The sequence below is a fragment of the Curcuma longa genome, chromosome 6 (genome assembly GCF_044706935.1).
Source record: "Curcuma longa cultivar G26 ecotype Majalengka, Jawa Barat chromosome 6, ITB_CL_G26_1.1, whole genome shotgun sequence".
In the NCBI taxonomy this organism is placed as follows: domain Eukaryota; kingdom Viridiplantae; phylum Streptophyta; class Magnoliopsida; order Zingiberales; family Zingiberaceae; genus Curcuma; species Curcuma longa.
The window spans coordinates 9,392,125-9,415,035 of record NC_133866.1 but is presented as its reverse complement, the minus strand read 5'-3'; the positions used below and the strand labels follow the sequence as shown (position 1 = coordinate 9,415,035).

General features: G+C 36.2%; 2 protein-coding genes across 8 annotated transcripts; both read left to right on the top strand.

The window, feature by feature from the left end:
* Window positions 1-972: 972 nt before the first annotated feature.
* LOC141830957 (trigger factor-like protein TIG, Chloroplastic) lies at window positions 973-9,446 on the top strand (the record flags this gene model as incomplete). The annotated part of the gene is given in 10 exon segments (XM_074718407.1): window positions 973-1,061; window positions 3,915-4,092; window positions 5,100-5,190; window positions 5,297-5,451; window positions 6,188-6,280; window positions 6,417-6,509; window positions 6,697-6,777; window positions 6,845-6,994; window positions 7,908-8,003; window positions 8,959-9,446. Coding segments are annotated over 10 exon segments (1,104 nt in total), but the record flags the coding sequence as incomplete, so codon positions are not given.
* A 717-nt stretch (window positions 9,447-10,163) lies between these two features.
* On the top strand, window positions 10,164-14,055 carry LOC141830870 (protein FAR1-RELATED SEQUENCE 5-like). Of its 7 annotated transcripts, none has more exons than XR_012601999.1 (5): window positions 10,164-10,481; window positions 10,769-12,968; window positions 13,051-13,118; window positions 13,202-13,270; window positions 13,375-14,055. XR_012601999.1 is itself a non-coding variant. In XM_074718314.1 (3 exons), exons 1-3 carry the CDS (start codon window positions 10,804-10,806, stop codon window positions 13,216-13,218), a joined length of 2,250 nt encoding a protein of 749 aa, XP_074574415.1. In that variant the 5' UTR covers window positions 10,744-10,803; the 3' UTR covers window positions 13,219-13,305. The 7 variants fall into 7 exon arrangements, 1 of the variants encoding a protein (XP_074574415.1); XR_012601997.1 differs by lacking the exon at window positions 10,164-10,481 and having other exon boundaries at window positions 10,744-12,968; window positions 13,387-13,429; window positions 13,610-14,055; XR_012601996.1 differs by lacking the exon at window positions 10,164-10,481 and having other exon boundaries at window positions 10,744-12,968; window positions 13,375-13,429; window positions 13,610-14,055.
* The last annotated feature ends 8,856 nt before the right edge of the window (window positions 14,056-22,911 follow it).

The window sequence follows — 22,911 nt, the reverse complement described above, 5'->3', positions numbered from 1 at the left end:
CCACAAAAAACGCCAACAATCTCCTTCCTTTCTTGCGCGAGTTGCTTCAATCGAAGAATCTGTGTCTTCTTGTGATCGGACCTGAAGAGGAGCGGCCGAAAGGCTGCGCTGCTGCTGCCCACCGGATTGAGTGGAGAGCGTTGGACGCGACTGAGACGATCGCGTTCGGGCGGCGGAAGCGCCGTGTTAACCGAAGGCGACGCAAGCGCCGAGAGAAAGTTCAGAAGGTCCCGCGAAGGATGGCGGAAAGATCGCCAGAGGTGGCCGCCGCGCGCGTTTGGGCTCACGGTCGCGACGAGACGAGGCGCGACGAGGAGCGCGTCGCGTGAAGAGATGTCGTGACTCAGCGCGATTCGAGAAAGAGAGAAAGAAAGGACAGCGGCGGCTAGGGTTTGGCGGATATACCTAACCCTAATCTCGCTCTGATACCATGTAAAATATTATGGAATATCTTAGGATATTACAAGACATAAGTCCCTATTTATATATGAATATAGGGACCTATTCTAGGAAAAATTATTCTATAAAGAAAAGACGAATTAAAAGAATATTTATCCCTAAATATTTTAACAGTTTTGAACAAATAAATTTTAAAATTTATGTTTTGTCCCTCTTTAATTTTCACCAAGGAAAGAATTTAGAACAGAAACTCTACTTTCTTTCCATCCAAGGAAATCAAATCTAGGAAAATAGGATCCTATCTTTTGCTTATGAATTATTTTTCTAATGCTCTCTTTCTTTCCCTGACCATTTCTTTCCTCATAGAAAACTAGGTCTTGGATTTTTCATATCACTTTGAGGATTACCTGTGGAATTTATATATTTCATTTGCCCATACTTTTTATTGTTAATTCATGTTGCATAAGCTATCACACATGATTAAATAGTTAAATTCTAGCTACTTAAGAAAATTCTGGAACAAGTATATTCCGCCATCATATTTATGGAATCAATCTTATTCATTCTAATTAGGTGGAGGGAAGGGCCTTGAAGGACTCTGTTCGTATTGTAACCAAGTTCTCTGATATGTTCGATGCGTTTTCACTCCAAGATCATTTCAGGTTTGGTGTCCTAGTTTTCCAAATTTTCAAGTCAATCACTCCACGTTTTTGGATCCTGTTTTATCTTCTTTATAATCTGCTTGAGCCTTGATCTGCATAAATCTTAAGGCCATATTTTTTTCTCCATACCTGTTATATAGATTCTATATTAGTCTTTCACTGCACATATATTGAGGGCTTTAACTTCAAGGACTTGTACTACAAAGGATTTATTTCTAAAATTGCATAAAACAGTTGGTCTTTTTTTTGCTGATAATGATAATATCAATCAGCTGGTTTACTCAGCATTGGGTTACCCTATCTCTTAAGGTTTGAACTATGATTTAAAATCTCATATTGTGTTAGGTGAAACAATTGTAACGTAGTACTCCATTAAATTATCGAAACTCAATACTACATGGCACAACAATACCTCCTATGTCGTTGTGTCAATTATAATATATCAACATTTCACACCCCTTATCAAAATCACACCGTTACAGATGAAAAACAAAGTTAGAATATATAGTTGTCTTCTTCATTTTCTTCCTCCTTCTACCTCTAATATGTCACTGGAACCATGTATCAGAATGTCAACACGATAACATCTAGTTAAATACCGAAACTTTGGTATGGTTTGAGATTTTGAACCTTGGTTTGAAGATCTATATCATAGTTTGTATTTATTACAAATCCCCAACCTAGATAGATAAACCGGGCTTCACTTGCACAGGTAGTGTAGGAAAATTTGCTAGCAAGCAAAAGGGACCTCTATTGCACAATTGAGGATTTCATGTGATATTAATATTGATTGTTAAAGCTACGTGCTCAACTATATGTTATTTTTTCCTTGATTTTTTTCCCCCAAATTGACTTGGTTTGTGTTAACATATTATCAATAAAGAACAGCCTGGGGCATAAAGCTCCTGCCAATGCAGGGTCCTGGGGAAGGGACTATTATACACAGCCTTACCGTACTTTATAAGAGATTGTTTTCGAGACTCGAACTCAGGACTTCTAGGTCACATGACGATAACTTTACCGTTGCGCCAAGGCTCCCCTTCATATTATCAATAAGATATACAAATTACTAACTCACCTATCTAGTCTTGTAGTTATGTCATATTAACTTATAGGATGTAACTTGAATATACCTTGTTCCACATCCATGAAAATATAACATAATGGAAAAGTCATATTTGTCGCAAGTATTACTAAGAGGAGAGGTGCACACAGTTTGCAATTAGCCATGTAGCCGTTCCCATTTAGTTGGGAAATTATATATCAGTGTCTTTGTCTTGTACAGTAGTGCCTACTGTAAAGCTAACAAAAGTTTCCTATGTACCTTTAGGCACTGATAATAAAACCTATTTGCACAATAAGAAGAGATAACTGAATCATGCTATCTTTATTGATGATGAATCTGTTGAAGCAAGAAAATATTTTGGCTAAAATTTACATCATACAGATGATTCTTGAGACTTGCATGCGATCAAATGAAGTAAATGAAAAAAACACTGAATGTTGTGTGTATGCCTCTTGTGAGTTTTTATTAAATTTCCTCTGCTGAATTGAATGAGGTAGATTTTGAAATTTGAACAAGTTGATTTCATAAATTAAATGAATAGTTCAAGCAATTTAATAATAAAGTAGGTCTAGGATTCTAGCATTATAAAGTGAACTTCCTATTGTGACTGCCAAGGCTAACTCTTTTCATGCCAATTAAAAGCTGATGGTGGTGTAATCTTCCAATTGGTGATGATGATACATGCCAATTAAAAGCTGGTGGTGTTATAATCTCCCTTTTGGTGGTGTTGGTGCCATATTGATGTAGATGTGCTAGGAAATGACCAAAAGAGGACAAAGAAAGGTGGGGTGATGGGGTGGAACGACAAGCTATGCAGACACCTCAGATTGTAACACTTATTAGAAGAATATGTACATATATAATTGATAAACCTTTAGGCTGTTAAACAACTTATCTTCAAGAAAATGTTTACTTGATAACTGTGAATGCACTTGTAAGTGTATTTGTAGGTTTGGATGAGGATCAAAATTAGTTTGCTACGGGTTATTAGGAGTCAGATACCCTCATACATGTATAGCAACACAATGGACAAGAAAACCAAAGCATAAAAGATAGATGAATATAAGTTCAGACAACAGGGAGATATTTTTTTACATAGTAATATTAGATTGCTTTCAGGTTGCCGACCACATCACAATTTATATGAGATAGTATGCCCTCCCTGCACGAAGTTTGGGACATATATGAAGATCAAGTAATGTTGGGTCACCTACCTAAGTGAGATCAAGTCTGGACTCTAAGTGAGACTGGATCAGTGACATTCAGAAACCTTTCAGGTGGCGCACGTTGAATTGTCTTGGGTTCTGGGTTTTGCCTCAAATTCTCAGCATGCTCGATCAGAGGCATATTCCATTCTCATATTCAGACAAGGGTGAATTGTTCCTTCCAAGTGTAATTTTAGGTGAGCTCACCAGGTAGCTTAATCCTTATGTCATATGTGTCAGTTTATCACACTTCATAACACATCAATCTGGTTCACATTAACCATATCTATACAATGTGTGTGTGAGAGAGAGAGTACATTTAACATTCTTAGATGAGGGGAAAATTTCATTTGCAACTTGGGAAGGAAACGAATTTAGCTTGAATTGATACATAGTCAATACACGTGCGTTTTTACTTAGTTTGGTTAATAAATGCACACAATCACATTCTTCATTGATAATAAAATACTTAACCGATTGATGTGCTACAGCTAATTGTGTCTTTTATCTTGCATATTAACTGTCTGGTTAACTTCATACCATTTTCTCTGTAAAACAAGAAATTGAAGTTCAATCATCCAGGTATGATGTTGTTGCTGATGTGTCGCCTGAGATCAAATGGTTGGATAAATACAAAAATTTGAAGATTGTTGTTGAAATAGACAATGTTGTTAAAGCTGAAAGTGCTTCAGAAAGAGAGCTAAATCGCCGCTATAAGGCTCTAGGTTCACTTAGGGTTATTACTGATAGGGGCTTGCAGGTACCAATTAAATTAGATATATTTTAATGATATTTTCTTTGCTTTTATATCTTTTATTTATTAAACCAATAAAATCCTTTTTCTCAATGAATGTATTTATCTGGTTGATAGAAGTTTATCCATAACTTTTTGACTTTCTAAGTCAAATTTGGCTATATAGTACATAACCTTTTGTACAACATTGGATTATAATGAAGGATTATCCATAACCTCAAGATTATCTCATATTGAAGGATTAAACAGACATAACCTTTTGTACAGCATTGGATTATATAACAGTTATATATCATTCTTTCTAGACTTATCATGCTTCTATGATATCTTAGAATTTAAAAAAGGGCTAAACTGACCTAATATTTTTGTAGAAATTTCAATATACAACAGTCATATATCATTTTTCACCAAATAGTTTGAGATTTATCATGCATGATATCTTGAAATTTAAACTTAGCCCTATCTTTTTGTAGAAATTTGGATCATACAACAGTTATATATCATCGTTGACCAAGTAATTTTAGACTTATCATGCCTCTGTGATATCTTGGAATTTAAACTACTACAATTTGGACATATTTTTTTCTATTCAATGGGCACAATCACAGAACTGTAGTCCCCAGCCATGCGGCATCCTGGAACATCGCGGCCTTCAAGTCTTGCACTTTCCTTTCTCACATATATCAGATCTCCTTCTTGCAGTGTTGTTTTTCCCTGTTGGGGTTTAAGCTGTGTTCTCTAAATATTAACTTTTTGATTAAATTACCAGACTTGCTCTTTTTCTTTGTTATCGAATATTATTTTATCAAACTATTTTAGTTTACTCCTCCATCTTGATTGTATATTTTTTATATTAGAAACTAGTTACATTTTTAGTGTCAATACCTCAGTTAAGCAAATCTGCCTAGTTGCCCTAAGGTTCCTAGGAATGCAAGAGTTTTTAAAATTTTCATTCTTCAAAGATTGGCTGGTTATGAAGTTGAAATTACTACTGACATTATGGAACTTATTAGATTGGTGACCTTGTAGTCCTTGATATATTTGCAAAAACAGTTGGACAAAATGAGTCTGAAGGTGAAAAAATCCCATCTGCTGAGAGAAAAGGTCTGTTATGTGCTATTAACATTTTCAACTTGTTATTATACTCATCTTATGCTTAATTAAGTTTTTTTATTTTGTTGTCTAACAAAGCTTATCATTTATTTTCTAGGATTCTATTTGGACACAGAAGAAAGCCATAATCTCCTTCCTGGGTTTCTTGATTCAATAATAGGGATCCAACAAGGCCAGACTTGGACATTTCCACTTCAGTTTCCAGAAACATGGGATCAGGATAATCTTAGAGGTGTCCATGCTCAATTTACTGTGAGTTCATGATATTAAAGCACAGAAAGTAACATAGTGTCATAATTCAAACATCAGTCTATCTGTTTTCTAATTGGCCTCAGTCCATAAAGAAATTTTGAGGCATGTAGACGGATCAGGACAATCTTAGAGGTGTCCATGCTCAATTTACTGTGAGTTCATGATATTAAAGCATAGAAAGTAACATAGTTTCATAATTTATCTGTTTTCTAATTGGCCTCAGTCCATAAAGAAATTTTGAGGCATGTAAACAAATGAAATAAATGCTCTGTTCTGTTACTATGTCTCCTCTCTTTCCTAATTTAGTCAATGTTTTACCAATTTCAGGAAGCCCCATTTCAAATGAAAGTTCCCTAACCAACTTTTTATACCTTGGTTTTCTTAAAAAAAAATCATTTAGTTAGATTTAAGTTGTCCAGTTATGCTTCTATTTAGAGGGCCCAAAACTAAGTAACTTACTGTTTGTTCTAAAGGGGTTGCTGCTTCCTTTTTACTAAGAATCTTGTATATATTATTCATGATGTCAGTGCATGCAATTCAAAAAACAAATCAAGGGATACAAATGAAAAATATTGTGTAATTAGCTGTTCACTCTTCAAACTTTTGTTTATACTACTGATATTCTGCTGTATCTTGTAGAAGGTTTCACTTTTTTAAAGATTACCTTATTGCAATTGTGTTTAAAATTCTGCTTCATCAACTGCAATAATTATATTTATAACTATTTAATTTTTAGGTTGAATGCAAAGAGCTCTTCTATAGAGTTTTGCCAGAACTTGATGACTCTCTTGCTGAAAAGCTTCTTCCTGGATGTAGTTCTCTGAACCAGGTTCCTCTATTTACTCTACTTCTATCTAAAGGATAATATGGGTTGTTTTGTTCATATGAATTTATTGGTTGCAGAACTTCTTGTGGGTATCTCTTTGTATATGATGCAACTTTAACATTGTTTATTTGTCTCATAGGTTCGGGAAGCAATATTGCAGAGATGCAAACAAGTGGAGCAAACTGCAATAGAACAAGCAACAGATAATGCAATTCTGGATCAACTAAGCAAGGTCATCTGTTTGAGATACCTTTGTGTATTCCTTAATATATGCAATTTATGTTGGAAAGTGGAAATACTGCATATTATTGATTCAAAAACTGTGAAGGCATTAGTGCTTCATCTATTTATAGCATTCTTCTCATTTGTATTTCATGTCTTTTTGGCTTGACAATTTTTTATTATCCCAATGTCTTCAGATTATTGAGGTTGATATTCCTAGGACCTTGTTGGAGGAACAAGGAAGACATCTATATGGAGCCAAACTATTGCAGCTACAGGTGAAAAATGAAATAAAATATCTTCTTGCCCATCTTTCACTTGATTCTCACAAGCTAAATTGGACAGGTGGACAATAAAATAAATGAAAGTCAACTAGCATCTCTTACAAGTGAAAGGGCAGTAAATCATTTTATCAAAAAGGAGGAGGAGAATATCTCCCAGATAATAAAACAAATGTTAGCTGTTAGTGAGATATTCAAGTGTGAAAATTTGCAGGTTTGTTATCTACTTTCCTTTTTAGTTTTAAACCATTTTGGATGTTGAACTCAGGTGTTAATTCCCAGATTACTGTCTATACAGTTCTTTTGACTAAAATGATACTTAGCTAAATATTAGCATTTTGCACTGGTAATAAGTATTGTTTTCGAAAATCTCATTGGACTTGGAGAACTTCAGACTGGGTAATTATTTTCTTTTGTTCAACAAAAGAATTTTTGCTAATGGTTAGCATCTTGTCCTTGATAGGATAGTTTCTAAATATATTGAAACCTGTTTTGTCTAAAGTTTTGGAGAAAAGCATTATTCAAACTTGCTACTATTCGAGAATTAATAGTTAGTTTGCTTTGAGGATTTAGCTGATTCTCCAGCAAATTAGTTAGCTTGCTAATAATGTACTATAGCTGCTGAAAATTTTATTTGATAATTCAGTTTAATCGTGGGTTTGTTTCCAACCCAGGGCTCTTGTTAGATGATACTAAATAGAGAATGAAAGACCTGCCATTACATGTGAAATACGTTGTTCTTGTGGCTACCTTCTCCATCCACCAGAGGGTTTGGTTTAAGCTTTTAGATGTTTTTTTATTGAGCACCTTATTATGATCCTAGGCAGGATATATATATATATTTTTGAAGATTATAATTTGTATAACAACTAATTGTTTCCTTTGCTCACTTAATCTCGTATTAGATAATAAACAGATCATTCACCCAGATCCTTTCTTGCTATCCTTCTCTTGCTTATATGCGTACTAATGATGCTGATGGATGCTTGACCATGTAGCTTGTAGTTGCTTACTAAGTAATTATATCAGTATATTAACATGTGTCTAGAATCTTTTCTAGCTTTACTTAAGTATCAAGAAAAAAAAATTTCAACCCATAAACCTGACAGTAAGTTGGCATTCTGCAGTATTCAACTGATGAACTTGTAAAAGAGGTTGAGAACTCCATCGCTGAGTTCAAACGCAATAATCAAGAATATGAAGAAGAGCGTGTGCGAGAGCAGGTTATTGTACTTCCCTTGGTTTCATTGCAATCTTTTAGATGATGATAGAAACATGATGACATAGTTATCCATATGGGTAGGGCTTCTGCTTCTAATTGACATTTTTCTAGATGTGGGGTTATGTCATTTAGCAATTGCCCAAATAGCATCTATGATGTTGGACTCCACATTTCGAAATGGGCAAATTTGTCTTTTCAGTGGTTTTCATTTTTCAAAAAATGATGGATTGAAACAATTAAAAAATGTATTAAAAAGGATATTTTCATTTATTTTTGTAGGTAAATATTGTTTATTTTAAAAAATAAAAAATAATCAATTTTATTCTATTAAGATGTTTCAAAAAATTGCTTGGTCGGTTAAAATTATAAAAATCAAAAAATATTTTCCCTTTTTTTTTTGAAAGGAGTAACATATCTATCAATTAAACTAGGTATTATTTTTTAAAATTTACAAATTTTCAGTTAGTGAAGTTGTTTCACCAAATAACTTGACTAATTGAAAATAATTAATGTATTTCTTAAATATAAAAGATATTTATTTATAAAAATAAATGGATATTTTCATCCTTTGTTTTTATTTTTTGAATTTTTTAATGACTGAAACTGTATCGCCAGACACTTTGATTTAAAATAATCAAACTGTTTTCCTAGTGAAGGGCATTCTGATAATGAAAAACAAGGGTTTGGTTTGAATTTTTAGGAACATAGACAATTTGGGCATTTCCTAATTTCAGGGTTCTATTTGGTTGGGTGTTTGCTCCATTACCTGTATTTGTGACAGTTTGAAATTTTAAACTTGGAATATGGAATTTGAAACTGGAATCAAATGTCCGAAAAAGTCTCAATTTTATAGTGTGCTTAGACATATATCATGTTGTAGTCTGTCTCTCGAGCTTTCATACCTATGCATACATAGTGGTCATTGATGCTTTTTTTTTTCTTATTTGAAAATGTAGGTTGAGGAAGTCCTGGAGGGGGCTAAGGTGCTTGAATGGCTGAGAGAAAATGTTGACATCCAATATGCGTATAAGTGAGAGTTGGAAGACCCAAACAATGTGTTTTCCCATAAATTCAGGAAGCACCGCAGTCATTTGCAAATCAGCTGTGTTTTCCCACCATGAAGTGGATGGCGGCCGGCTTTTCGCCATGGATCTTGCTTACCTTTTTACAAAGAGCAGTCGACATGGTCTCTTGCCATACTACGGCTGTAGCATCAGTGTTGCAAAATTTTGAATAGACTATGATCTTTGTAATTTACCATGAAATGATATTCCCTCAACTCGTTGCAGACCTTGTAAAGAGATTGATGCCGTCTTCTAAGAAATTGCTGTAGCAGAAAATGTTAGGTGTCTTTGTGCTGCTCAACAATGGAATCAAGATGAGAATAAAACATAATAGAATCGCACAGAATGTTATTTTTGAACTTTATGCAATTTTAATTGCATCGGTGAAGAAAAGTTGAATGATCCATTCTTTTTTGAGATTTTCTGTCAACTAGCTAGACCTAAGTTGCCTAGCCTTCCTAACATGGTTGCTCAATTGGCTTGGCTTGGTTTGGCTCTACTTGTTTGGTTCTGATTGTTCGAGTTGCTCAGGTTTAGTAACTTGCTCATTCCATGTAAATAAATCCAGCCATCGTTTCTATTTGGTTGCTTACAATTGTTTTAGTAGATTTGACTGTTTAACTAGCTTGATCTGTTTGGACACTTTCCTGTCATATATATATATATATATATATACAGATATGATATACTGCGCAACTCATTTGCGCGAGCCGTCCGCGACATCTGACGTGGCGAGAAGTTTCACTGTGCATCTCCGTCGACAGCGTGGCGCTAGCAATAAACAAACTTTCATCCCGCGTTTTCCAAAATCCCAAAATCCAAAATCGCGCGGCTGAATCTTCATTTGCTCCACGGCGTCGGGCGAAAATCGCTATTGGATCCCTAGCTTCCCTAGCCGGTACCAGACGCCACGAGAAGACGCCGCCGCCACACAATCTCGGCGAGCCGTCGGCGTCCATTTGGGGCGAGAAGGCGCCGCCCCCCTGGATTCGTCAACAGACTCATCTTCGAAGGTCCCTACCTTCCCTAGCCCGTACTAGACGCTGCGCCGCCGCCACACAATCTCTGGGAGCCGTCGGCGTCCATTCCCCGCGAGAAAAAGGCGCCCCCCGTGCCTTCGTCGGCCGACTCTTCTTCGTAGTTCCATTCTCTTGTTCTATTTATGTTTGGACAGAAATACTTCTGTTCCAATCTTATGTTCCATGTCTTCCTTCTTCGATTTCTTTCAATTTCTGGTAAATAATGTCAATTGTCAATTTTTCTTTAAAAGGTAAACCGGCTGGCTGGGAAACGGTACTCAAAAGCAGACTATCAACCTCCACTCGCCCTCCCTTATTCAAATGGTGGAAGCCCTCATCTGAGTTCGGCATTCCATTGGTCATACAGGAGAAGCTCAACATTATCCACACTACGCTGTATGCTTTCTTGATTCTCTATATTATCTTATCATTCTTTATAATTTTTTGCTATGGTTGATGTAGGCATGGTGCACTTTTATGGCTTAATTATTACCTTAAATTAGCAGATAAGATTAATAAAATGCATAAAACAGCAAGATTTAGAGAATTTGAAATGCATAATAAAATTAGTATGTTCTGTTTCTATAGAAAATAGAGTGAAAATAATTTAAATGTTTTGTCATCTTATCTTGTTTATGTATATTTGACTTAAAATATTATTATTACTATATGGTAATATGCAGAGGGTCAGTTAATCTGAATCTGACATTTCCCAACAATGGAAGGAAATCAGGGTAATGATGATCTATATACTCCTGAAGTAGCAGATGATCGAAAGCCAAAATTTGGGATGGAATTCACATCAATAGAGGAGGCATTTGCTTTTTACAACCAATATGCAAGAGAAGCCGGATTTAGTGCAAGGATGAATAATAGCAAGAAAGATAAGGTGACTAATGAAGTAGTTTGGAAAGCATTTGTATGCTATAAACAAGGACATACTGATGATCAACGGAATAAACAGACAAAAGGTGAAGGTGATCAACAAAGAAAGGAAAGACAACGTGGCGAAGTTAGAACTGGATGTAAGTCAATGATTTCAATTGTAAAGAACCAAACTGGATGTAATTGGAGGGTCGCTAAGTTTGTGGAAAGTCATAATCATCCACTCTCAACTCCCTCAAAGGTCCATTTATTACGCTCACATCGTAGTGTTTCAGCAGCAAAAAAGAAATTGACACAACAGTTTTCAGAGGCCAATGTGCCAACTTGTCAACAAATGCGAATATTGGAGATAGAGTATGGAGGGCCTGAGTTAGTTGGTTGCACAGAAAGAGATATTAGAAACTATGAGCAGGAGCTAAGAGAAGCAGAAAAAGGTATTGATGCCGAAACACTAATTGAGCTATTTGCAAGTGAAAAAGAGAAGAATCCTGGGTTTTTCTATGAATATGAGACTGATTCAGATAAAAGATTTAATAGATGTTTTTGGGCAGACCATGTCTCAAGAAGGGCATATAGTGTATTTGGTGATGTAGTTGTATTTGATACAACATATAACACAAATAAATATGGTTTGATATTTGCACCATTTGTAGGAGTTAATCATCATCATCAAACAATTATATTTGGTTGCGGGTTTTTAAGCGATGAGAGAGCTGATTCTTTTGTTTGGCTACTTAAAACCTTCATTGAAGCCATGCCTAATGGTGCACCTAAAGTTATCATCACAGATCAAGATCCTGCTATGACAAAGGCCATTGCACAAGTTTTTCCTCAGACAATCCATCGATATTGTTTGTGGCACATACTGAATAAATTCCCAGAGAAATTAGGCGCTTTGAATTGCCGTGACAACTACCAGAGCATAAAGAATGCAATAAACAATTCCACAACACCTGATGAATTTGAGAATTCATGGAAAGAAGTTCTCAAGGTTCCTCACCTGGAGAAAAATGAGTGGTTGTCTTTGATGTACGAATTGCGACACAAGTGGGTGCCTGCATATTTCAAACATGTATTTTGTGCTGGAATGTCAAGTAGTCAAAGATCTGAAAGCGCACATTCATTTTTCAAAACGTATATCTCAAATAAGAACTCATTGATGGATTTTATCACCCGTTTCAATAGAGCCCTAAGACATCAAAGACACAATGAGTTAATTGCTGACCATGTTGATATCAATGAGCATCCAAGGACTAAGACACCCTATCCAATGGAAATTCAAATGGCTAGAGTGTACACAAAAAATAAATGGATGGAGTTTCAAAGTGAAATGAGTGAGTGTCATACTTATTATGTGCAACCGATATCTACAGCAGTTGGTTTGACAGTTTACAATGTGATGAAATTTGAAACTTCTTCTTCCTCCAAACCAAGGCTCCTCACGCATGACATCCAGGAAGACTACATATATTGTAGTTGTAAGAAATTCGAATTTGATGGCATTCCATGCAGGCATATGTTAGCTTATTTTCGCATCAACCAAGTGTTTCATTTGCCTCAGAAGTATATACTTAAACGATGGACAAAAGATGCAAAGGTTGGAGTAATATTTGCTGTGGGAGAGCAAAATATCAGTGATGATCCGGAAAGAAATTTGATATCAAGGCACTCCCAGTTGTCCTACAAAGCGTCAGTAGTAATTGATGATGCATCTTTGACTGAAGAGGGGACAAATATATTGAGGGAACAATTGGAATATGTACACAACATAATTCAAGATCTGAATATTAGTAAAAAATGCAATAATGTAAGTCAAAGGAAGACATCTACAGATGGAACTCGTGATATTATTGACCCATCTTCAGTAAGAACAAAAGGATGCGGGAAAAGATTGAAATCATCAAAAGAAAAGTCAATCCCCAAGTCCCGATTATGCCATGGATGTGGCCATCGAGGTGTGTCACATGACAAGCGAAACTGCCCAGTTTTAAATCAAGGGTATGTATAGATTAATTATACAATTATATAAAAATTTGACAATTAAAAATTGTTAATTTAACGATGATGTGTTGATTGGCAGATCAAGTATAGATATTCATCATAATACGGATGAGGACACATATGAAGAAGATTTACCATCTGTGGCAGGTACTAACAGCGTTTAATTATAGAAAATTATAGTTGTTGATAAATTGTGAAATTAAAGTTAATAAATGCTTTGATTGTTACAGGTTCTAATAACTTGTAGGAGAAAATATTGTGTGTATCATATGGAGGAATTGTTGTCATGTGAATTTATGGTAAGACTAACTGAATTATCTTACACACGACAGTTTAGTTGTTATATGAATATGTAATAAAGGTCTTGTAGCTTGGTGCTCATGTATTTGTCACTAATATATAGAAAATTATCCAGTACTTGATACTCTGATGAGCAAGGTTGTCTACACAAAAATAAAGTAAGGTAAAATTTGAATCTTATCACACATTTATATCGTATGAAGATTTTTATATAAAATACGTGACTAAGATTATCTTTTTCTGCAGTGCATGTGTAGGATATTGTCTGTTGTTGTTGGGGATTCAGATTTGCATCCAATTGGCTGGGGTTCGTGATGATCAGCTCAACCTGTTTGCAGATTGATCTGGAGTGGTGTGGAGATTCTGTATATGATGATCAGTTCATCCATTATGCAATGTTTCTCTGCTGTTGAATTGTGTAACTGAATATTGTTGAACTGTGAGGGATTTAATAAGTGTTGATGCGGGAAAATTGTATTGCATTCAGGATTTGGATATTGATGATTTGTTGTTGGAACTGAAAAATATATTGCATTTCAAGAAATGTTAATGATGATTTGTTGATGGAAGTGATCTTCTGTAGGATAATATCTTTGGTTGAAATGCATTGTGACATGTCATAGACATTATAGAGGTCAAGAGGAGCAAATAATATGTTTTGATAATCTGCATTAGAGGTCTATAAGACCATCAGCCGGTTTTAACAAAACAGGCTGATGGCTTATTTGAATTTAAAAATTTGAAAATGTTATATCCGCAGGACTGAGGAAGTGGAAGTAACTCATTGGTGTAATCTGACACCAAGTATAATATATGTATAATTGAAAATAAAATTGGCACGCCATTTCACATGTTGGCACGAGTGGAAAAAATCGCTGCTTCCAACACGACGTATCGTAATGCGTAATGCATCTGAGGTAACCAACACATTATAGAGTTGAAAAGGAGAAAATTTTATGTTTTGATCATCTCCATTAGAGGTCTATAAGACCATCAGCCGGTTTTCCCAAAACCGGCTGATGGCTTATTTAAATTTAAAAAATCAAAATTGTTATATCTACATGACTGAGGAAGTGGAAGGAACTCATTGGTGTCATGTGACACCAAGTATAATATATGTATAATTGAAAATAAAATTGGCACCCCACTTCACATGTCGGCACGAGCGGAAAAAATCGCTGCTGCCAACACGACGTATCGTAATGCATTCTGAGGTAACCAACACATTATAGAGTTGAAAAGGAGAAAAATTATGTTTTGATCATCTCCATTAGAGGTCTATAAGACCATCAGCCGGTTTTCACAAAACCGGCTGATGGCTTATTTAAATTTAAAAAATCAAAATGTTATATCTACATGACTGAGGAAGTGGAAGGAACTCATTGGTGTCATGTGACACCAAGTATAATATATGTATAATTGAAAATAAAATTGGCACCCCACTTCACATGTCGGCACGAGCGGAAAAAATCGCTGCTGCCAACACGACGTATCGTAATGCATTCTGAGGTAACCAACACATTATAGAGTTGAAAAGGAGAAAAAAATATGTTTTGATCATCTCCATTAGAGGTCTATAAGACCATCAGCCGGTTTTCACAAAACCGGCTGATGGCTTATTTAAATTTAAAAAAATCAAAATGTTATATCTACATGACTGAGGAAGTGGAAGGAACTCATTGGTGTCATGTGACACCAAGTATAATATATGTATAATTGAAAATAAAATTGGCACCCCACTTCACATGTCGGCACGAGCGGAAAAAATCGCTGCTGCCAACACGACGTATCGTAATGCATTCTGAGGTAACCAACACATTATAGAGTTGAAAAGGAGAAAAAAATATGTTTTGATCATCTCCATTGGAGGTCTATAAGACCATCAGCCGGTTTTCCCCAAAACCGGCTGATGGCTTATTTAAATTTATAAAAATCAAAATTTATATCTACATGACTGAGGAAGTGGAAGGAACTCATTGGTGTCATGTGACACCAAGTATAATATATGTATAATTGAAAATAAAATTGGCACCCCACTTCACATGTCGGCACGAGCGGAAAAAATCGCTGCTTCCAACACGACGTATCGTAATGCATTCTGAGGTAACCAACACATTATAGAGTTGAAAAGGAGAAAATTGTTTTGATCATCTCCATTAGAGGTCTATAAGACCATCAGCCGGTTTTCACAAAACCGGCTGATGGCTTATTTAAATTTAAAAAATAAAAAATTTATATCTACATGACTGAGGAAGTGGAAGGAACTCATTGGTGTCATGTGACACCAAGTATAATATATGTATAATTGAAAATAAAATTGGCACCCCACTTCACATGTCGGCACGAGCGGAAAAAATCGCTGCTGCCAACACGACGTATCGTAATGCATTCTGAGGTAACCAACACATTATAGAGTTGAAAAGGAGAAAAATTTATGTTTTGATCATCTCCATTGGAGGTCTATAAGACCATCAGCCGGTTTTCCCCAAAACCGGCTGATGGCTTATTTAAATTTATAAAAATCAAAATTTATATCTACATGACTGAGGAAGTGGAAGGAACTCATTGGTGTCATGTGACACCAAGTATAATATATGTATAATTGAAAATAAAATTGGCACCCCACTTCACATGTCGGCACGAGCGGAAAAAATCGCTGCTGCCAACACGACGTATCGTAATGCATTCTGAGGTAACCAACACATTATAGAGTTGAAAAGGAGAAAAATTTATGTTTTGATCATCTCCATTGGAGGTCTATAAGACCATCAGCCGGTTTTCCCAAAAACCGGCTGATGGCTTATTTAAATTTATAAAAATCAAAAATTTATATCTACATGACTGAGGAAGTGGAAGGAACTCATTGGTGTCATGTGACACCAAGTATAATATATGTATAATTGAAAATAAAATTGGCACCCCACTTCACATGTCGGCACGAGCGGAAAAAAAATCGCTGCTGCCAACACGACGTATCGTAATGCATTCTGAGGTAACCAACACATTATAGAGTTGAAAAGGAGGAAAAAATATGTTTTGATCATCTCCATTGGAGGTCTATAAGACCATCAGCCGGTTTTCCCCAAAACCGGCTGATGGCTTATTTAAATTTATAAAAATCAAAAATTTATATCTACATGACTGAGGAAGTGGAAGGAACTCATTGGTGTCATGTGACACCAAGTATAATATATGTATAATTGAAAATAAAATTGGCACCCCACTTCACATGTCGGCACGAGCGGAAAAAATCGCTGCTGCCAACACGACGTATCGTAATGCATTCTGAGGTAACCAACACATTATAGAGTTGAAAAGGAGAAAAATTTATGTTTTGATCATCTCCATTGGAGGTCTATAAGACCATCAGCCGGTTTTCCCCAAAACCGGCTGATGGCTTATTTAAATTTATAAAAATCAAAAATTTATATCTACATGACTGAGGAAGTGGAACTCATTGGTGTCATGTGACACCAAGTATAATATATGTATAATTGAAAATAAAATTGGCACCCCACTTCACATGTCGGCACGAGCGGAAAAAATCGCTGCTTCCAACACGACGTATCGTAATGCATTCTGAGGTAACCAACACATTATAGAGTTGAAAAGGAGGAAAATTTATGTTTTGATCATCTCCATTGGAGGTCTATAAGACCATCAGCCGGTTTTCCCCAAAACCGGCTGATGGCTTATTTAAATTTAAAAAAATCAAAATGTTATATCTACATGACTGAGGAAGTGGAAGGAACTCATTGGTGTCATGTGACACCAAGTATAATATATGTATAATTGAAAATAAAATTGGCACCCCACTTCACATGTCGGCACGAGCGGAAAAAATCGCTGCTTCCAACACGACGTATCGTAATGCATTCTGAGGTAACCAACACATTATAGAGTTCAAAAGGAGAAAAATTTATGTTTTGATCATCTCCATGTCCATCAGCCGGTTTTCCCCAAAACCGGCTGATGGCTTATTTAAATTTAAAAAATCAAAATTTTATATCTACATGACTGAGGAAATCAACTATACAAATTATCTACACAACCTTTACAAACATCACAAAATGACATATTGTATATCTTCTATTTCAAAGTCGCACCTCTCATGTACTTGTCACTAAAAGACTATTCTTCATCAGATAAAAATATACATGTTTCCTCTTCATTAAAAGGCTCTTCTTCAGATGGAATTAGTATCAAATTCATTAAGTAAAATTGAAACATAGAATTTAAATAAATGCATGGTTATTACAAGATCTGTAAATTCACTAATTTTAACCATTCATTTGATAAATAAATACATGTTAAATAAATAGGATAAAAAAATAGATATAACAAAATTTGCATAATTGAAGGAGGGGCATTGTGCTATTATAATTTACAAAGTGTTAATCATTGAGCTACAATAGTAAAACTCAAAGTTATAGTACATTAAATTACAATGCCCAAGCAACTAGTGATTAATTACATGCCTCTTGATTTCCAATTCGACGAGTTTCAATTTCCAAGCGATAATAAACTCCGAGGAAGGGAGAGCGTTGATGGAGGCGGGTGAGGGGGTTGGCGGCGTGGACGTTTGCATCACAAGTGGCGCAGAGGGTGGCAGCGTCGGATTTGCAGATCACAACGGTGGGGGCGACCTCGCAGAGCCAAGCGCGAGCTTGGCAGGAGGCCAGGCCTTGGTGCCGTGAACAGTGGCATCGTAGGCGCGGCAGAGGAATGTAGCATCGGCGCGGCAGTGGAGGATAGCGGGGGAGAGGTCGCAAGCGTCACAGGGCTTCGAGGAGGCGGCGGAGGTCGCTCGCGTAGCGCCGCCTTCCTTCTTCGACTGGCCGCCACTCGCCATCGCGCTCACTCCTACGGCCACGGTCGGCCTTCCTCTGCTTCTAGGTCGCGTGGTGCCTACCGTCTGTGCTGGCATGCACATGCTCGATTTCTCCCTCGGCGGGACCTAGTTTTTTTTGTATCGAAGAAGAAGAAAATCGAAAAACGCAGTTAATGTAGCCGCATTTTTGTATTTTCCTGTCGTTTTTAATTTCCTCAAAAAATGACATTTTGTCATTTTTTGTTTTCTTAGAAAATGACTTCTCATTTTCCAGAGAATGAGATTGGAAAACACAAAATAAATAATAATTTTTAGAAAATAAGAAAATAAAAATGGAAAATGACGAAACCAAACGCCCTCTAAATTTTTCTTAACTACCTTAACTAAATTAACCAAATTAAACTTTACATTAACAAGCATCAATCAAAACCTAAGTTAAAGTTTAATCAATTAAACCCAACCCGATTAACCCAAAACAGACCCAAAAAATCTAGCCCAGCCAAATCCAGTCGATTGGAAACTAACAACCAGTCGCCTCAAACTGAGAAACCAGAAATCGACCACGATTTTTGCGTACGCACCCGATTTTCTGACTCCAGTCGCCTCGCACCGCTTCATTGTAGGTGACTCCTGGAATGGGTTTATAAAAATAGTCACTTGGCCCACACAGAAATCACACGAAATCACCTTTCTACCCCCATTTTCCCCCGTCTTGCAGTGCCGACAACGCTTTAGGTCGTCAAGTCTTTTATTATACTGCTAAAATGCCTAGGTAATTTTCTAAAAATACCCTTAAATTAATTAATTTTATTTTTAGAAGTTAAAATTGTAATTTTTTATGCTTTAGGATTAAGAAAAGAGGTCATGAGGCTGGCCCCTCTAGGACACCCAGTTCTAACCCCAGGTTCCCTATAGAGGAACTTAGGATTAGGTTTAACTCATTGTCTTTCATTCCATTGCATTTTAGATATATCTGTAGGACATTTTTTACACGATCATGCATTTCCTTGATGGAGGTCATAGAGCATTATGACCTTCATCAACTAGTTTATTGTACTACCCCGGTTAACATGAGTCTGTGTGTTGAATTGCACAATAATCTAGTTCAGGTCGATGACCTGACCTACTCCACCCGAGTTAAGGGGAGGGACATTACCATCTCACCCACCATCATCAGTAGTTTTCTAGGACTTCACCCATCCAGTGTCCATTTATATGTTACCCATCCAGGGATGTACCTTTTGGGGATCCCTACTCTCACATTACATTAGACCCAGATGATGGATATGCTTAGGGCTTGAACTATGGGTCATCCATCACCTCCACAACCCAGTAGACATATTTTGAGACATGTTCAGACTTGTTGACACTATTACATACATTATGAACATTTTAGCATTATTATCTGAATTTACTTATTTGCATTTTAGTCCCTGAATATTTTAACTGTGCTTGGCAGAATAGGAAAAATTTAAGTTTTCAAAAACTCATATTTTTTAAATCTACTATTATATAGTTTTTCAAAAATATTTAAAAAGCTATTTTTTTCTTTTGAAAAACTTACTTTCAAAATTTTGATTTCAAAGCAAAGCAAGGAATGATTTAGCCTTAGACTAGAATCTTCCCCCTAGAAAGCATGTACCTATAGATCTAGGTGGAGCATTTCACAAAGCACACTAGTTACCTTGATTGTGATTGTGAAACTTAGAATGGTGTGAGATGCATAGGATTTAAGCATGAGTATCAGATGCTTATATCAACGCATCGAACCTTACTTGGGCTCTAAACAAAATATTGAATCAAGTTAAGTGTTCCTAAGCATAAGCTCAATGGAATAATATACTTAAACTTGACTAACTGGGTCAAGCTACTACTTCTTAGTAGTTAACTAAAACTTAAGTTGGACACTTGCCCCTCGCATAACATTTTTTGTCTAAGTATTTTACTTATTAATAACATGCTTGGACTCAAACCCATTTTCATTTTGATTATGTCAAAGGGGGAGAGAAATATGAGATTTCAAGTTCTTCAAAATTCATAGCTCAACATTTATTAGAAATTTAAATTTACTTTTTAAAATTCATAGCTCAAAATTTATTAGAAATTTAAATTTACTTTTCAAAATTCAAAAATGGTTTTTTAAACTTATATTTTAAAATTCAAATATTTTAAAAAAGCTCAAAAGAATTTTATATATTTTTCAAGGACTTCAATGATTTTGCATCAATCTGATTAAAATTAACCATGTCAAGTTCAAGGGGAAAGAACGAAAGATTTTTCTTTAAACTTTGATTGTTTTAAAATGAATATGAATTTAGGAGGAGCTCTGAAAGTAGGGGGAGATAGCATATTCATTTGCATATTGCATGAAATATTATTTGCATGAATTGAATGTTGATCTTAACAAAATTCTTGTCTATTAAGTTATTTTCTTAATTTGAAACTCAGATTGCCATAATCAAAAAGAGGGAGATTGTTGGTGCGGGGGAGCACCAAATGATCGAACCTTGATTTTAATGATAGCACGAGGTTCAAGTTAAGTGTGTATTGTGAATTGACAAGTTGACCTAGTGTGTAGGGAGAACAGGAAAGTCCTAGTTGAGGTTAGGCAAAGTAAGTCCTAGTTGCGGCTAGGCAAAGGCAAGTTCTGGTTTGGAGGATCAGATAGAAGTCTTAGCAAGATCAAGTGCACCAGGTGCAAGTTCAGGCAGGCCAAGAAGACTGAAAAGCATGACAGAAATCTAAGCAGGTCAGGAGGATCGGATGCTTAGTGGAAGTCTAGGTGGTCAAGAGGACCGGTAGCCTAGCAGCAAATTTTGGGGGCCGAGGACCATGGCTAAGCAAAAAGTTCAACAAGTCTAGAGGACTTATTGGCAAGTTAGGTAAATTCTCTCGAGTAGAGTGGGTAACGACGCGTTCCCGGAGTGGAATAGTAGGAGTCGGTCTAACCCAAGGTTTTATTGGAAACCTAAAGTTAAGACTAATTAACAGTTTGAAAAACTATTAATCCAATTCTGTTACTTTGGATTTTAGACTAACTTGTAATACAGATTGGAGAGACAAGGATTTTGACTCCGGGCGACTCTATTCGGAATCCAGTCGATCGGACGGTCTAGGCGCCTGGAAGGTGAATCCAGGCAACTCAGGTTTGGATAATCACAGCGGAAGTCAAAGTTCATCTAGATCCTCCACGTCAGCACGAAGTCGACTGGAAGGGGAATCCAGACGACTAGAAGCGCCGAGTCAGCTGCATAGATGGCGAATCGGTGAACTGAGTGGAATCGCCTGGAAGGGGAATCCAAGCTACTGGAAGGCCTTATAAAAGGATGTCGAACATAGTCTTCACAACATTAATTGAGAGCTTTCCATAGCAAGCCGACGGTACTCAAAGCGAGAAGGAACACCCTAGCAGCCGTCGTAACGTCGGAGATCACACCGCAATCTTCATCCTGTTCTCCGGTGGTTTTGGTAACGATTTAGTTATTGTACTTGATTTCTATGATAAAGTTTTATCATAATATTTTTTATAAATCATTACAACTCTTTTTCGTAAGGAAAGAGTTATATAGTGGATTGCCCCTACGTAAATGATCAAAGATCATGGATCTTAGAGTAGCAGTCAGTGGTTGTGAACAAAGTAAAAATAAAGTGTGTCCATTATGCTTGTTGTTTTATTGCTTTGATTATTTCCACTGCAACAACTTTGATTTACGAGCATAATCGACCTGTTTGAAAAATCAAGAAAATGCTAAAAAGATAGCACTATTCACCCCCCTCTAGCGCATCTACGATCCTACACAACAGGTGTTGTTTGATCGATTTACTATCGGTTGTGTCCGGCGACTTCAGCTCTAAAGTGGTCGGTGGTTGAAGGGGTGGCCAAAGGATGAAGGACCAATGGTACTGGACCTGTTGGACAGCAGTAGCAAGTCCACTGTTGGTGGTCAACGACGGCAAGACCTTGGTGATCGACGATGCAATGAGCAAAGGGGGAAAGAAGAGAAGGAAAGGATAAAAAAATCTAACCCTTAGGTTTTAATCCACTTTTATATTTGTCTCTTCTAACTAGATCCATTTAGGTTTGATTTGCGAATTCAAATCTGTATCCATTAATCTAAAATCCAAACCAATAGCCATAAGTTTGGTTCAAGACCAAACCATCTTTCTTCAAAATCAAACCACCTTTTAACTAAAATCAAATCAATTTGATTTATAATTAAATCAAATAGGGTCCACTTTATCTTTAAATGATGTGGCCCATCTGCACTTTCATTCTAACAAAATATCTTTCATATTTTCCCTTCGTTTGGTCCAACCAAACTCAATCTCTCTCGATTTGAGAATCCAATTCTCAAACTCATTTTATGTCTTTTAAATAATCTTGCAGTGCATGTGCCCTTATAGGTTCATGGTTTATATTGACTGTCTATAATTAACCATTAATTATATATCGATCATGAGTGACACCTAGTAGTACATTATGACCCTCAATTAATTGAAAAATCATAGTTGGTTCTAGAACCACTTCTAAACACTTCAGCAGCTGCAGTTGTTTGTGTATCTGTTCCTTTCACTCATCTTATACTCACTTAGTTCAGAACATGATATATGTGCCAGTCCCCATTAGGCTGACTACGTTACACCTAACCCAATCAATTGTTCCTTGTCTTGCGAATTCAAATTACTCAAACATCTGTCCAAGAGAACCATCCTTTTGACGTGTTTCTTCTTTGGCTAAAGACTTACGAGTAACAATCCTGACAAGTGGTCATAGGGTATACATCTTCTAATAAAAGGAGTGGTGAATCC

Excerpts from the sequence above, each read along its gene's own strand:
- LOC141830870 (XM_074718314.1), top strand. The coding sequence starts at position 10,804 with ATGGAAGGAAATCAGGGTAATGATGATCTATATACTCCTGAAGTAGCA. Across the intron at positions 12,969-13,050 it reads TGCCCAGTTTTAAATCAAGG|ATCAAGTATAGATATTCATC; the intron begins GTATGTATAGAT and ends GTTGATTGGCAG.